At 50.2% G+C, this 17105-nt stretch overlaps 1 protein-coding gene across 1 annotated transcript in view; it reads left to right on the top strand.

The window, feature by feature from the left end:
• The window catches only part of ITPR1 (inositol 1,4,5-trisphosphate receptor type 1), a 157217-nt gene that overhangs the window by 105488 nt on the left and 34624 nt on the right, over positions 1-17105 (top strand). The window contains exons 44-47 of the mRNA XM_064433143.1: positions 10676-10856; positions 11441-11694; positions 15428-15628; positions 16758-16868. Of these exons, the coding sequence (XP_064289213.1) occupies positions 10676-10856; positions 11441-11694; positions 15428-15628; positions 16758-16868 (747 nt within the window). The remainder of the gene's footprint in view (positions 1-10675; positions 10857-11440; positions 11695-15427; positions 15629-16757; positions 16869-17105) is intronic.

Here is a 17105-nt window from a genome sequence, read left to right on the forward strand (position 1 = left end):
AATTGGTAGGAGGGATTTTTATTGTATTGTTAAGAAAATGAATGTGGGGGAGAAGCAGGACAAGAGAAAAGGCTCCTGGTTCACCTCAGGAAGGAGGCTGAGCTGGTGCTGTGTGGCACCCTGAATCCCACGCTGCTCCGTGTTTTGCTGCAGGGGTGAATGTGAATGTGGCAAATTAGCTCTTCTGGGAAGGTCTTTGCCCGCTTCCAGCTCTCTGGGTGGAAACTTTCTGGGCTTTAGCTTTTGGAATTAACTTAGAAACGCTGTCAGGTTCTTTGGGAGCAGGATGGTGGTGACCTTGTGGTGGCTGTCACTCCGGCTCAGCAGGAGCCCTGGGTTTCAGTGGGAAGCCTGCCCTCGTTTGCACAGAGACAGAAGCAGAGGTCGAACCACGGGGTCAGCACCAGACAACAAATTAACTTGACAAATGCTGCGACTCACTGAGCTGCAAATTACATCAACCCCTTTATTAATTTATATAACCCTGAGCATCCCCCTGGGGAGCGCTGGCTCAGCGGTTCTGAGCAGCCCTGGGGGTGCCCCAGCTCTGCTCCAGAGGGTGAGGGCTGAGCCTGCCCTGCTCCCCAGTGCCAGTGCCTGGCTGCTGTCCTGGTGCTGCCTTCTCCAGAGCAAGGCATGCTCTGCTGGGTGCTGTGGGCACTCAGGGTGTCTCCTTGGTAAGGGGTGAGCGCTCAGTCCCTCCCCACACACATGGCAGCAGGGCCGGGCTCTCCTCTGGTGCAGAGAGTGAGTGACAGTGCAGGAAATTGCTGGGGACTCGTCCTGCAGCGCTCGTCTCTCATCTGCTAAATAAAAATTCTGTGTGCCGCTACTCTGCCTCACCTCCGAGTTTCGGCTTTCCTTGGTCGGTGCAAGTTAATGGCAAGTAAAGTCCCTTACATAACACCTCTCCATGGAGACTCTGCTCCCTTAATTAGGGATCTTCTCCGAAGTCAGCTTGCGTGACAAATTACCCACACGCACATGTTGGTGCCTTCAGCAGGGAAGGTAAAATGAGGTTGGTGACATTGGTGGTTCCAGGCAGTTTTTGAGCGCTGCCCCAAGGTGACACAATGCACCTCTGCCACTTGGGAGAGAGGTGGTGCCTCAGTTCCCCTTTGGCCACTGCTGTCCCCCAGGGGGGCTGCAGTCACAGAGGATGGCGTGGTGGGAGCTGGCTCACAAGGAAAAGGTGATTTTTTTCAGGAAGTGGGATTTGCTCCTGGCTTCAAGGCATCTGAGCAGAGTTGCTGCTCTTTGCAGAGGATGATGGTGGGATGTGCTGCACAGCTCTGTCCCCAAGCAGCTGAGGGTGGGATGAGGACCAGGAGCCACCCTGGCTCGAGACATCACCAGTAAACTGGTGGTGGTGAACTGGAGAGTTGTGCCTCCATCACAGCATGGCAGGAGTGAATCAGTGCTCTGTGGAGTGATGGCTTGGAGCTCACCAGGGTGTGTGAGCCTCCTTTGAGATGAGACAGTGCAAAAAGCTTGAGGCTTTGAGCTGTTTGAGCTCCCAGAGCTCGTTGGTTGAGCCTCCCCAGAGGATCCCGGTTCCCCCTGGGGCTGGGGGCTGTGGCTGTGCTGTCCCTGGCACAGGTGAAATCTCAGCAGCCAGCTCCTCCTCAGTCAGGTTTGCTAGGGAATTCTGGCCTGGACTCACACAACTCTCCCATCCCAGCCCGGTCTTGCTCCGCACTTGGACTCAGTTGACGTTTCTCAACTTTTGTCCTCGTGTGTTGCCACCAGTGAGGAAACTCCACCAGAGTGAATTGTGGTCTCCTTTTCTGTGCCTCTGACTGTCCAGAGATGATTGATGGTTATTACATAATTGCAGGATTGATGCACAAAAGGAATTGAATCCAGAGCTATGCAGTTCTTTGTGCTTCTGGCACTTGGGGGACCCAGGGAAGCCCAGAGCTGGGGGGTACCAGCCACTGCCCTTGGGATTGAGAGAGCAGAGACTTCAAGAGAAATTTATGTCCTTAAGCTCATTGTAGCACTGACTGTGAAATACTGTGACCAAAATGTCCTATTTGGTTGCAGGAACACTTTGTTTCTTTTTTTAATGTGGCTGCAACTGCCCTGCAGAACCGGGGCAAAACTCTGCAAAACATTACAGGAGTACTGGTGGGGTAAAATCTTGGCTTAGTGACACTATAGTGCTTTAATTTGTGGTTTGGACTCTTAAAATCAGATTTATTTCTTGCAAGATTTGCAGCAGTCATAGATATCAGTGAGCACAGACAATTGTATGCAATGGCAAAGGCTGCAGAGGCAAGAATGTCTTTGGGTCACTAAACTTAATAGCACTTGAAAATTTTTGATCATTGGTAAAACAAGTCTTAAATTTTCTTTTTGTTTCTAACAGACAGAATTCTGTGATATAGGATGTTATATCTCTTTGTGCATTGTTTTAATAGTACCTGTTTAGGAAACCAGTGCACAACCAGCAATCTCTTGGCACGTGTTAAACAGTCACCTGCCTGTGTCTTTCACTGGTTTAATGTGTTTTTCCTCAAGGTAAAATGCACCTTTTTTTTTTTTTTTAAATTCTGAGTGTGTCATGAACATGACATTGTAAAAAACATTGATAAGGATCTGCATCATCAACTGTGGGCAGAGATCTTGTCCTTTTCTGAAGGGACATCTTCTCCTTGTATATTTTGATGTGTTTAGCATGGTGAAGTCTCAGTGTCCCTCAGCTGTTGGATACCACCACGTTCAAAACAGCCCAGCCCCCCTGATAATGCAGTGTGAGGAGTCCTTCCTGCAGGGGAGATTCTGGTTTTATTCAGGGCCCAGGGATGCCCAGGTGAGACCGGCTGGATGAGGTGAGATGGTGACGACAGCACCTCGGCTTTGCTCCTGAGCTGCAGCTCCTGCTGCTTCCTGAGGTGTGTTTGAGCCATCAGTATTCCTGGAGCAGAACATCCTCCAGTCTTTTTTCCCAAAGGGAAGTTTCCTGCTGGATTCTAAAGTGCCCATCTGTGTGGTTGAGCAGTGTAGGTGGAAAAAAAATGAGAAGAGGCTCTACCTCAGGGTTCAGCTGTGCCTTGGTGGCCTCGAGGTGTTCATGGTTGGGTACCACCTCCTGTGTGGCAGTCCTCTCAGCATTCCACGGGGATCCTGGTCCTGCAAGGAGCTAGCAGGGAGGTAAATCAGTAATTCTCCCAATTCCTCTCCATGGGATCCAGGTCCAACATAAACTTTCAAGATGATCCCTAGCAGGATTAAAGTCCTCCCGGAGCAGGCAGAGGCAAAGCTATTCAGCAAAACAAGGTCATGCTGCCTTTTTTTTTGGTAAGCACAGGAATCAACAAAGCGCTGTTATATAACTTCTATTTATATCCCACTTGCTCACTAGCTGCAGGCACACAAGAGTAGCTGAGAAGGGAATTTAATGAGCTCTCAGGGCTTGCTCACCTTCCAGAGCGGGTAGGAGCCAGCTTGTTTTTGAAGTGCGTCAGCAAATGAAACTGGTGGTGGGTGGGTGGTTTGGGTAGGTGGACTGACTTGTTGCTATGGTTTTCTTTAATTCCTCTGTCTCTCAAGGAGATCTTACACTTCTTTTTTTTCTTTTGGGGAGTCTGCAGACTTCCTTGTTTCTCACACCTACGCAGCACTTGCCGGTTTGGTGGGGAGTGGGCTCCGTGATTCTGCCATGGGATATGGGCTCCATGATTCTGCCATGGGATATGGGTTCCATGCTTCTGCCATAGGGATTGGGCTCCATGATTCTTCCATGGGATATGGGTTCCATGCTCCTGCCATGGGGATTGGGCTCCATGATTCTGCCATGGGATATGGGCTCCATGATTCTTCCATGGGATATGGGCTCCATGATTCTGCCATGGGATGTGGGCTCCATCTTCCTGCCTTGGGATATGGGCTCCATGATTCTTCCATGGGATATGGGCTCCATGATTCTGCCATGGGGAATGGGCTCCATGATTCTGCCGTGGGATATGGGCTCCATGATTCTGCTATGGGATATGGGCTCCATGCTCCTGCCATAGGGATTGGGCTCCATGATTCTGCCATGGGGAATGGGCTCCATGATTCTGCCATGGGGAATGGGCTCCATGATTCTCCCATGGGATATGGGCTCCATGATTCTGCCATGGGATGTGGGCTCCATGATTCTCCATGGGAAATGGGCTCCATGATTCTGCCGTGGGAAGTGGGCTCCATGATTCTGCCATGGGATGTGGGCTCCATGATTCTCCATGGGATGTGGGCTCCATGATTCTGCCATGGGATATGGGCTCCCTGATTCTGCCATGGGATATGGGCTCCATGATTCTCCCATGGGGATTGGGCTCCATGAGTCTGTCATGGGATATGGGCTCCATCTTCCTGCCTTGGGATATGGGATTCCTGCTCCTGCTATGTGATATGGCATCCCTGATTCTGTCATGGGATATGGGCTCCATCTTCCTGCCGTGGCTGAGCTGAGTGACCCAGCACTGTGTGCTCCCACAGGGATGCAGGAGGAGCCCAAATCAGCTCTGTGCTGCCAGCAGGGCAGACCCTGAGTCTCCCAAGCTCCCGAGGCCATCTGTGAGCCCAGACCCCACAGTGCTGTTTGTGCCTGTTGTTCCCCCACTGTGCCTCCACCAGTGTCACCCCATCCTCCCAGGGGCTTGTACTGGCTCTGGAAGGGTGTGAGGTTTGTTCCTGCTTTCTTCTGTGAAGTTACTTCAAGTTGCATCAAGATTTTGGGTGTTGCAGTAGGAGAATGTTTGGGATACAAGGGCTCTTCCTGGTCTCATTTAAAGCTGGTTGGGACAGGCAAGCATTCCACAGGTTAGGCTCTGTGCACTCATGACCCCCCAAAAAAATTCTCCTATAAATGGGCAGAACACCCAGCAAAGAGCAGAGCTGTGCAGGGAGAGTTTGTCTTATTTGTGGAAAATAGAGCTGGGAAGTCCTCCTTATGCTTTCAGGACAAAGTTTATTTTACAGTTTGCAAAAAAAAACAGGCAATTGAGGTGTTCTGGCAGATTTTCCTTATGGGTTTATTTCAAACTGTGAAGCATGTTCAGTGTGAAATATTTCAGCTGCCATTTCCTTAAGCTATGCAAGACTAATGATATCCATCACTCATGCCCAAAGTGATGGATCTCCAGCGAGCCAGGACGTACGAGAGATTGAGAGAGAGAGAGAGAGAGAGAGATTAGTGATATTTAAAATAAATAAATGAGGAGGGACCGAAAGCAGAGTTAGGCTGGAATTCTCTGCAGTGGAAGCCCTCGCAATATGTTTAGGCAGAATGTAGAGGGTTGGCACTTGTGCTTAATTCAGTGCTTGTGTTAGTGCAGTTCCCCTTAAAATGTGGCTTGTTTGAAGTAGTCCAGCTCTAAGAAGTCGTCTGGGGGTGGCAAACTTCCTGCAGAGATGAAGTAGCACACAAGTTTTGCATTAGTTCGTGCTGGCAGCCTGGCTGGATAACCCGAGCGAGCTGAGGTCCCCGCGATGATTTCTCTCTAGTGCTGGAATAAAATGTCCTGAGTTGAAGCCAGATCACTGAGCTTTCTCCTCCTTCTGGAGGGACTTTCCTCTCTGCAATCTCCCTGGCTCGCCAGGTTCCAGGGGTATTTTCTGCTCACTGGCATTGGGGAAAGGGGGAAGCCAACAACAGTTAAAGCAGTCTGCTTGGATTGCTGAGGAGTTTGCTGGGGCTTTGCTTCCCCTGGTTCCTTGGTAATCAGAAGCTTGTTTTGCTGGGGAATTCTTTGGGATGCGTTGGGATGGTCTGGCAGGGCTGGGTGGCTGATGAAACATCCCAGGGAGGGTGCGGCCCCGGGAACGCTCCGTGGGCTGACAGCAACCGCGGAGTGGCTCCTGCAGCCAAGGCTGCCTCGGGCCAGGCCACCCCTCGTGGGGAGCAAACACAGCTGAGCAGGGCTGCCTGAGCCCAGGGCTTTGCTCGGCTGCTGGGTTTGCTGCTGCTTCTCGGGGGGTCAGTCAGACAGCCCAAGTCAAGCTGCTCCATGAGGAACAATCCCAGCGTTGTTCCTTCCCTTGGCTGGCAGAACAGTCGTGACGTGGGGGCAGAGCCAGGTGACAGGGCAGGGAAAGGTGTTCCCAGTAAAGGGGGCAGCACACACAGCCCAAACTGGCAAGGCTTTCAGAGGCAGGAGCTGGAAATCAGCTGCCTTCAGCTGCTGCCTGTTTTTGTTTTTTTTTTTCCCCATTTAACAATCCTACACTGGGCACAACTCACTCATCATTAAATTTACTGTGGATTAGTTACATTTAGAGTGGATTAGTTACCTGGGTGTGTCCTCTGTGCACCTTACACAAAGGTACCAGACTGCAGTGCTGTATGGTTTTACTCTCCACAGGACAGATGTCAGTTCTGCTGGCTAAAATCCAATTTGTTACTGACTGCTGGTATGAGAGACACGTTAAGGAGCATTTGTCCCTGCCCTGTGGTTATCCTGCCTCTATAATCCTGCCCCCTGAACTGCTGGGGAGTTAGCTGAGCTTCTCTTCCACTCATCATTAGAAATTTTATATGTTACATATGTCAAAGGTCTTAGAATTAAATGTTAATGCCAGGAAATGTGCCCATTCTTTGGTGATTTATTTTTTTTAATGTGATTCTACAATCCAGCTTGTTAATGATTTGCAATATTTAAGAACATGCCAAAAAATACCCACCACAGAAAATTATATTAATGCTGAATAAAAAGTCAGCAAGCAAAAATGGTATTTTCAGTTAGGTAAACATTTCACAGAGTATGTAAATAGTCAGAAGGGAAGAGGAGACCAAGTTCCTGGGAATAACTACAGAAGAGAGACAGACTTAAGAAAACATCAGTGACTGGAAGCTAGTGGCATAAAAAAGAGCTTAACCACATGTTTCTAACAGTTGTTAACCACTGGAACAGACCATAGAGAGACGTAGTTCATCATCTCTGACACTTGCTCAAGAAAGACAGGATTCTTTTCTCAAGAAAACACATGAAACACAGGCAGAGTCAGTGAGGGAGCTCGAGGGGCTGCTGGTGCTCCAGGGTGGGCAGGGCTGTAGCAGGTCAGGGTCCTGCAGCTGCAACTTGGCCTTTGGGTTTTTTTCCAGAGAAATCCATCTCTGGATTTGCAGCTCTTCTTCTGCCACTTGTGCTGTGCACCAGGAGATAAAGTCATAGGTGGTGCTGGGGTTTATTTACTGACCTCCTTTGGCCCAGAGGTGGAAGGGGGAGGTCCTGCTGTGCACGGGGCTTCTGGCTGGAATCCCTTAGGAACAGAGTTGGGTGATGGAGAGGGAAGGAAGTTATTCCACAGCTTTCCTGGTAGCTGGTGTTATCAGTTGATGTGCTCTCTGCTGTTTTAATCTGGATGTCAGGAGGAGCAGTGGTGTGGCTGCTTTGCAGATGTGCTGGGATCTCCTTCCATCCCCTTGGAGCAGTGCATGTGTGCAGGAGGTGTTCCCCCTCCTTAGAGATGATGGAGGGCTCTGTGGTGATGTCCTTGCTCACAGTGGGTGTCTGTCCTGTCAGACACTCTTGTCACGTGGGGTGGGTCTGTGTTTCCTTCTGAGGCTGTGTAATTAATTAATGTCATTAATTACCATCCCATTATCTGGGCTGTGATTCCTGTGCTCGGAGGTTGCTGTGCTCTGGAGAGCTGCTGGGCTTCCCTGGGCTTGAGAAGCTCTTTGCTGAGCCTGAGTCCCTGGGGCAAACCTCCGGGGCTGCTGTGGCCCTGCCATGGCTCTGTGCAGGGGGGATGACTGAACAGACATTAACAGTGCAAGGCTGAAATAAAAGGCAGTTTCTGTGAATGCCAGAATGCTTTGGGTTGGAAGGAACTTTAGATATCATCTACTTCCAATTCCCTGCCATGGGCAGGGACACCTTCCAATAGCCCAGAGTGCTCCAGCCTGGCCTTGGGCACTGCCAGGGATCCAGGGGCAGCCACAGTTTCTCTGGGCACCTGTGCCAGGGCCTGCCCACCCTCTCAAGGAACAATTTCTTCCCAAAATCCCATCTAACCCTGCCCTCTGGCAGTGGGAAGCCACTCCCTGTGTCCTGTCCCTCCATGCCCTTGTCACAAATCCCCCTGTGGCCTTCACTGTCCATGTCTCCAGTTCCTGATGGAGCTCTCAGACAGCTTCTCCCTACTGGGACACCCAGACACAGCCCCTGCTGGTTCCTTGTGGGACACAGTTCCCATCTGCAGCAGGTTTTCAGGAGCTCCCAGACCCCAGTGTGATGGTGAGTGGGTCCTCAGGGATGGCTGGTGTCAGATGCTGCAGTGTCAGGGCTATGTTTAAAGCTCCATTCCTCAAAATCCCGCAGGAGTGTGGAGGTTGGCTGTTCCTCCACGCTTGCTCTTTCAGCAGCCTGTGGTTCCGTGGTGTCTGTACACAAGCCAGGACCCCAGCAGACGGTGCTCTAAAATGGCCACTCGATTTCCGTTTTAAAAAGGGAGATTTCTCCACTTTCTGCTTGGAGGCTGTATCTGTAAATAAGATTTTAGGATTTCTGTCATAATTATCACCACCCGTTACCTGCTCAAGCGCAACTTGCAAGATCACACCTCTTAAAATACAGTATCTTTGGGAGCTGGCATGTGGTTGATTCATATGTGTGAAGGTGTTAGGCATCCTGACCTAAACTGAAACAATCATTTGGTGACACCCCTTGAGTGTGTGCACAGCATGCACAAAAAGCTTTACTGGAAATGCTCCTTTCATTTGGGGTTTCTTTTCTCTGAAGTGCAGTGGAAACTCAGTTAAGAAGCTTGAAAAGACGACAAAAATCAAGTCTGTCAGCAAGAAGTAATTACTCTCATAAAAGGTATTTCTTTAGTGTGGTTCATTAGAAAAAGGCTTTTCCTTCAGCACAGCTTCATCACAGGGGAATTCCTCCTGTCTGGGCTCTGCAGATGTGACACCCAGGTCATGGCCATCGCTGCCTGACAACCAAATTTTTTGGGAAGTGTTTGGCCTTTTTAGAGCCTGTGGTTTCTGCTGGTCTATCTATAAATTATTGTTGTTGTTATTGTTTGTAGTGTTTGTAGAGTGAAATGTCCAAGATGCTCCTTGGATACAAACTCTTCCTCTCTCTGTCCTCTGTCACCAAGTTCAGAGTTAGTTCAGGCTTGGCTGCCTCAACCCCCCAGTTCTTGAGGGGGTGTTGGTCAGCCTCGCCCCTTCGCAGGGAAGAATTCCTTGAATATACCTAATCTAAGTCCTCATTCAGTTTAAAGCCATGGGAAAACATTATGAGAAAACATTCAGATTGTTGATAGAAAGTCTTGGATTGGATATTTCATTTTTGCTGTGCCAGTGCTAATAAATGAGCTGGGCACCCAGATCACCCTGGGCACATCACAGCCCCAGCAGTGTTTGGGCAGAGGGCACGTCCTGCAGGGCTCTGCTTTGCTGGACTCTCTGGGTGGGTGTAGGAGGGGTACTGCTGTGCTGGCTTTGGGATGTCTGTCCTGGGTTGTTCTCCTTTCCCTCCTCTCTGTTAATCACCAGAAATAACCACAATCTTCAGAGTTTACCTGAGTGCTAAGGGCAGGTGGGAGGGATATCTCCTGAATATTGACCACGTTCTTTAAATAGCCACACTCCTGCTCTGGCAGTAATCAAAGGCTCAGCTCTGGGAGGGTTCAAAGTCACTCCGAGTGTTCTCCGTGCAGCTGCTGGAGTGATCAAAGGCAGCAGCAGCCACGGCCCCGTGTGCTCCACAGCAGAGCGGGCAGGATATATTGCTGTTCCCATTTTAATTTGTTTTTTCAATAAATCAGCCTTCATTCCTATTCATCATGTAAAGCTGTTGGATGGCGAGCCGCTGCAGAATGCTAACTAATTTCATAATGCTCTGCATAAGGTGACCCACTTACAAGTTCATCCTTCAGTCGTGTTTAAGCTCTGGTCCTGATTTATGTAACAGCATATTGGTTTCATCAAGAGTTGTCTGATCACTCACTGTGTTGGCTCCTTCTTGACCTGTGCATGATTTGTATTCTCCTCGATTTTAGGGAGAACTCTCTGTCTCTGTGCACATATGTGCAGAAGAAGAGTAATAAACCTTCTTAAAAGTAGTCAGTGCTTTGAGTTTTTCTGTCACTTAAAGATAAATTGGAGTGGGAACTAAAAGGAGTTTGAAGGAGCCTGCTGCAGGCAGGGCAGGGGTAACTCAGCACGAGATGTCCCTCGTGGCATTGCCCTGTTTGTACATTTTTGGACTGTGATTAACACTGGCTTTTGTGTGTTGTGAGTCACAGTCCCTTGGATTTGAGGGTGGGAAGGCAGGACAGTTCTTCTTCTATTTTTTGCCCATACCCATTTGTTTCTGCACTGATAATCAAATTATAGGGAATTCCCTTCTCCTTACTTGAATTCCTGGTTCTTACCTTATCTCCCTTGTTGAGAGTGAGGTGTGCTGCCCAATTGTATCAGCCTGGTGTGATTTATTGCCTCCACTTCTCTTCAAACCTGCACTTTAAGTTGATAATGAGGGATTTAACCAAACTGAGACACTGGAGCTGCCCCACAATAAACTACAAGTTTCCAGTGCTGTGAGTTTCAGCTTACTGACAGCTAATGAAGCTCCCAGTCCTGCAGGATACCACACAGTGCAGAAAGGTGGAATTGTCTGGATTCAGACCTGTGTGTGGAGCTACAGCTGCTGTTCCTTTTCTCTTGTAGCATTCCTTCTTCTGCCGACTGACGGAAGACAAGAAATCTGAGAAGTTCTTTAAGGTTTTTTATGACCGCATGAAAGTGGCACAGCAAGAAATCAAGGCAACTGTCACAGTCAACACCAGTGACTTAGGAAACAAAAAGAAAGATGAAGACTCAGACAGAGATGTCCCCAACAGGAAAAGAGGTAATCCCCAGTCATTCCCTTTCTGAAGTGACGGGGAGTGTGTTTTGAACTCATTTCAATTGATGCAATAATGCTCTGATCTCTGATCCCACAGAGCAAAGTTCAGAGATCAGTGGTGCCCTGGCTCAGGATTTCGAGAGCTTCATCCCCTCTTCATCCATTTGTGAGGTTGTGCTATTGAAATGAGAAGTCTTTCTGAGCTGAGACTGCTGCCTTGTCTCGTGACAAGCTGCCCAAATCAATCCATAGGAACAACCCCGGGCTGTGGGTTGTGGTCAGTGCCTTGTCTAACAATAAGTGAAGAAACCCTAATTTTGTTGTGAAGCAGGTCCTTTTACCATAACCCCTGCTCATGCTAGATGTGTGTGCCCTAACCAATTAATCCCCAGATTTATAACCCTGCTGTGGTTGGTGTACGAGGCGCAGAGCGTGGCACGAGCCCCTCTCCTACACTAAACCTACTCACCAAAGAGCTGCTGCTCAACAGCTGGGCCTGCGGTCAAGCTGCCAGGGGACCGTGTGGACAGATTTCCTGGCCCTCCTTACCCAGCTCCCTAAGGAAGGTGTGTCCTGGTGTGTTGCAGTGAGGGAGCCCATGAGCCAGATCACGGAGGAGGTGCGGGACCAGCTGCTGGAGGCATCGGCGGCCACGCGCAAGGCGTACAACACCTACCGCAGGGAGGCCGACCCCGAGGAGCACTACTCAGCAGGGGAGGGAGCCCAGGCTGCAGCAGACAAGAGCAAAGATGAGCTGGAGATGAGTGCTGTCATCTCCATCATGCAGCCCATCCTGCGCTTCCTGCAGCTGCTCTGTGAAAACCACAACCGGGACTTGCAGGTACCGCCTGGCTCCGGGCAGCTGTGCTCAGGGTGCCTTGTGCTCTCACTGCTGCCACGCCATTATCCCTAATCCCAGGCCTCTTTTAAATGGATTATGTGGCCAATTATTCTCTTTGGTCTTGACGTTAATCCAAAAAAAAAAGATTTGTACCTTGCTGGGCTGATACGAGCAAATCCAGTTATCCTTTGGTCTTTGAAAGGTTCGTACATTAAAGGTGGTGGGATCAGCACTTCTTGGGGCTTTTAAAAAGTATGTGTCGAAAGCAAGCAGGTGTACTCTGAAGTTACTGATTTGTTTTTGAGAGGGGAGGGAAAGAAATAAAGAAAGATCATGTAGGAAAATGAAGAAGGCATTGGGACTTTGATTCCAGCAGCTTTCAAAGCTTAACTTTCCAGTAACCAGGTTTTTCTGGGTTTTCTTGGATCTGTTCATGTGCCTAGCTAGAGTTGAACACATGGTGAAGGTGTCAGGGAAGCCTCAGCTGGAGGTGCATCTGCTGAGGGACATAAAGGACAATGAGCAGGATTTCTTGGTTGTATCCACACAGGAGGAGATAGGCAGAGGTGGGTTTGCTGTGGAATGGGGACAACTCCTGGTGACAGAGGACATGGAGAAGGTCGGGGAGCTCAGTGCCACCTTCAGTTTGCCCCTTACTGGTAGGACTGGCCTTCACCAACCCTACATCCCTGAGATCCTGGTGAGGTCTGGAGCAAGGGAGTCTTACCCTTGGTGGAGGATTGGGATGGGAAGCATCTAAATAAGCTGGATGCCCCGGGCTCTGTGTGGAATCTGGCTCCAGTCCTGAGTTCCCAAGTCCAGCAGGGAGTCTCAGAGATGACCATGGGACTGGAGCATCTGATGGGCAAGGAGAGGCAGGGGAGCTGGGAGAGGTCAGGCTGGAGAGGAGAAGGCTCAGGATCTCTCCCCATGTGTGCAAACACCTGATGGGGGCTGTGGAGAGGATGGGCCAGGCTCTGCTCCAGCTGCCTCGTGACAGGGGTTGGAGCTGGCAGTGTCCAAAGGTCCTGGCAGCCTCGGTGTCCTGTGCTGCCCTGGGACGTGTTTGTAGAATTCCAGGGAGCCCAGAGCAGGTTCCCCCTAACAAAGGGGCTGCAATTCAGGTGATTTTTGTTCAGTGCTGCCGGGTTGGGATGGAGGAGCTGGAGAGGCGCTGTACAAAGTGCTAAATGCCCTCAGAAAGAGCAGTAATTGCCGTGATTGCCCATTGTTCCGTGGCCAGCAGGAGCGTGGGACCCCGCGTGAGAGCTTTGCAGAGCTGCCAGATCGCTTCCTCTGAGCGGGAATGCCCCGGCAGCACGTGGCATCCCAGCTGCGTGGAAACCTTCTGGGAGCATCTCTGAGTGCCCAGGTTACATACATCAGCCCTTCTCTCATTTTAAAGAAAAAGAGCCCTTTGATGTGTGTTTTGTCAGAGGATTTTCCTGCCGCTGGCGGTGCCGTTCCCGTGGCGCGGTTCCAAACCGCACGCGCAGGATCCGCTGCTGCCTTTGGCGAGGCACCCGCAGCTATAGGAGCACTCTTGGACTGCAGCCAGTGCAGAAACTTGGCCTGAGCTCCTCCCTGTCCTGAACAATTCCATTTCCCAAACAGCAGGTAGTTCTAGTCAGCTCTGAGAGAAAAAGGGATTTCTTTTTGTAGCAACAACAACAACAAAAAAGGTAGAACAGCTTTTCCAGTGTAATCCTCTTTCTGCCCGCCTGCTTTGAGGTTTGTCATTCTCCCTTGGCCCCAAAGGGAGGGCAGAAGTGTCTGATCCTCCAAAATCTTGGTGTCTGCAGCTGGTACATGTAACTGAGCTCCCTGCAGTAGCGCCAGAGGACTCGCTGCCCGAAGGACCAGGGCAGGGCTCTCCAGGAAGCTGAGTGTCTCCCAGAACTGCACATGATATTTGAACAAGGAGTGAGCTGGGATCACCTGCCTGCTGCAGGTGTGTGCTGGGCACCTGAGCCTTTCCAGGCTGTTGGCAGCTGTGGGAGCTGATGGGCAAACACAGGGCAGTGCCAGCCATGCTGGAGGAGCTGCTGTGCTGAGGAGGAGGAGGTCTCTGGGTGCTCTGGGTGCCCTCTGCATCAGACAGCCCTTCCCTGCCCAGATGCAGCCCCAGATGCTGTTCCACAGCCCTCCGTGGGGCTGCAGGAGCTGCAGTACCTGTCCAAATGAATGCAGGACTGGGATGAGCGGGTGGATGCTTCCCACGTGTTCTGGCTGGACCTGCCTGTGGCTGCTGGTTCTGCTGCAGGGTCTGCACCCCTCGGGGTCATTCCCATGGGGTGGCACACTCAGCACTGCAGAGCTGTGTTCCCACTGCATAGCCTGCTCTGGGTGACTGAAAATGAAGAGTTCACTGGCTGAGACAGCAGCAGACACTCCCTGGAGCAGTTTCTCACAGTGCAGCAGGGGTTTGTTTTCTACAATTTTTTCCTTCCCCTTGTTTCAGCCTAACAATGCCCTCCTGCCTCTTGTGCCTCATTTCTCTTCTCTCCTTACTGACTGTGGATCAGGCAGCTCAGGTACAAGCTTAGCTGCAATCAGAATAAATGCTGTACTACAGTCAGGGAGCATTTTTACTTCCTCACTTTGGGCATTATCCTTTAATTTTACTTTTTATCCTGGAGGGAAGACACGAGCTCCAATTTCTGTAGGATCAACCTTTTTTACATTCTGACAAGTTAATCAGAAGTCAGGGTACTAAATGAGCAATCAGCTGAAATGTGCTGAATCACTGTCACCTTTAGTCTGCATTCATAGACAGCGTTTTTCCTTTTTTAGCTTCGCCTTCCATTGAATCTGCAATTTCTCTCCCTGTTTGCCTTAAAGGACTCATTAGTCTGACTCAGGCAGAGACAGCCAGGGACCAGTGCTGCTCTCTGGGCTGGCAGGAAAGACCCTGCTGGTTCCATGCTCCATGGCTCCTATTCCTCTGAGGGCTTTTTCACCCTGCAATTGCTGTTACCTGTTAGAATTAAGCTAAATAAGAGTTTTCTTGCTGAAAGTTCAAGGAAAAGCAAGTGGTAGTGGCTGCTAATCTTTGCAGCACTGCTGGGAATGCACTGGCAAACAGCATCTGAGTCACTGGGAGATTGGTTTTCATTAGTTGCCCTTCAGTTTTGGGTGGGTTTGGTGCTTTTCTTTGTTTGGAATATAGGAGAGCAGAAAGCTGTTACATCCACGGTGGCAAATCTGATTTTTCCTTAGAGGAGCTGCTCCTAATCAGCAGCTTCAAGCAGAAATCACAATAATTATGTGGAAAGAAATGCAGTGGGGAAAATTCCATCTTAAGGCACCTTCCTTCAAGGTGTGCACTCAGGTCCCTCCTGTGCAGGTGGAGCTGCTGTGAGGCCCCAGCCAGGGAATCCAGAGAGGTCTGGGAGGAGGGAGCCTTGAGAGATGCTGGGCAGGGAGGTGCAGCAGGTGGAGTGAAGCTTCCCAGAGTGCCTGCTCTGTGCTGGGTGTGTCAGGCTCTAATGGACCTCTCTGCTTAGGGGATGCACTCTGTTCACTGCTGTACAGCATGAAGCCAACAAGCTGCTCAGGAGAGCAGCACGTTGCAAATAAACCCTGGAAAGAGGCTTAAACTGCTTGTACAGTGAGCCAGAGCAATCCACCATGCAGTGGAACTGGGGATGGATGGACTTAATAAACACTATCAGCCCAACAGCATTTTGCATGGTTTTTCCCCTCCCTCATGGCTCTGACACTCTCCTCACAGAATTTCCTACGCTGCCAGAACAACAAGACAAACTACAACCTGGTGTGTGAGACCCTGCAGTTCCTGGACTGCATCTGTGGGAGCACCACTGGGGGACTTGGACTCCTGGGTCTGTATATAAATGAGAAAAACGTGGCACTCATCAACCAGACGCTGGAAAGTTTGACTGAGTACTGTCAGGGGCCCTGCCACGAGAACCAGGTAATGAACCCAGAGCTGGGAAATGCATCCCCCTTCTCCCTGGGCCCCAGCTCTGCTAGCCTGCTGTTGTCTTACAGCACTGCTCACTTTATTTCTCCCCCAGGCTGGAGGATTTTTTCCCTTATAAACTCTCCATAATCAACTTGTCTTTCTCAGGGCCCCCTCTGAGGAGCTGAAGCACTCAAAGCAGTAGAAGTATTTCTGCTTTGCTAACATCTGTTTCATTAGACTGGACAGGGAGAGTGGGGAATTGCTGTACTTGATAGAATCCCAGAATGGGTTGGGTTGGGAGGGGTCTCAAAGCCCACCCAGTGCCACCCCTGCCATGGCAGGGACACCCCCACTGTCCCAGGTGCTCCAGCCCCAGTGTCCAGCCTGGCCTTGGGCACTGCCAGGGATCCAGGGGCAGCCACAGCTGCTCTGGGCACCTGTGCCAGTTCCTGCTTATTCTCTCCATTTCCTTATTAATTGAACCATAATATTGTCCTGAAAGACTGGGATGTGACTTTTCTGTCTTTGTCTCTGCATGAGAATGTGTGAGGCTGTGCATGGCAGGGAGAGCTGTCAGTGTCCCTCTGCTCTCTGGCTCAGGTGGAATAAAACCCTTCAGGTGTTCTAGGTGTGGAGTTCAGTGGCAGGACAGGAATCTCTCTCTGCATTTTGAAGCCAGCACGCTGCTGTTTGTACATTTTAGGTACAGACCGTTCCAGGAGCAGGGCTGAAGGGTAGGCAGGAGGTTATGGAAATTCCCTTTCTTTGTGCAGACAGCGCTGAAGTAGGTGTTGATTGGCACATTTGTAATAAAGAAAACTCTCCCTAATCTCAGCAAAGCACTGTTCCTCCAGCCTGCACGCTTTGGCATGGAAATGCCTCATTTATCAGCTGTGGTTCTCTGCTTCCTGAGGCCGGGGGCTCCAGTAGGACCATGGCTGAGGAGAGGAAAAGCTTGGAACAAAATGCCTTGAATCTTTTGTTGTTGCCCTGCCTGGAGCTCTGTGTGCAGTTTTCCAGCTCGGGCAGCCCACGAGGTGATGACAGAGGGGACTCTGCTGCTCTGGAGGGGTCACCAGCCCGGGCTGTGTTTGTAGTGCAGGCAATTAGTGAAGCCTGATGACTTTTCTTTGGACAGAACTGCATTGCTACCCACGAGTCCAACGGCATTGACATCATCACAGCATTAATTCTCAATGACATCAACCCTCTGGGAAAGAAGAGGATGGACCTCGTGTTGGAGCTGAAGGCAAGTGAATGCTCTGTGTGAGGCACGTTAACAGTGGGATAAAATGTGATTTTACTGTTAAAATTATGTGGGTGTTCGTTATATCCCAGTATTCATAAGTGTCAAAAAATGATATACATCAGTGAGCTGCAGGCAGTGCCCAAAGCCGGTTTGTCACAGGTATTTCATCTTTTAAATGATGACATGGAGCCACCAGTTCTCAGGTGGGGGATGCAGGCAGTCACAATATGCTGAGGA

This window comes from Passer domesticus, chromosome 9 (assembly GCF_036417665.1).
Source record: "Passer domesticus isolate bPasDom1 chromosome 9, bPasDom1.hap1, whole genome shotgun sequence".
Taxonomy (NCBI): domain Eukaryota; kingdom Metazoa; phylum Chordata; class Aves; order Passeriformes; family Passeridae; genus Passer; species Passer domesticus.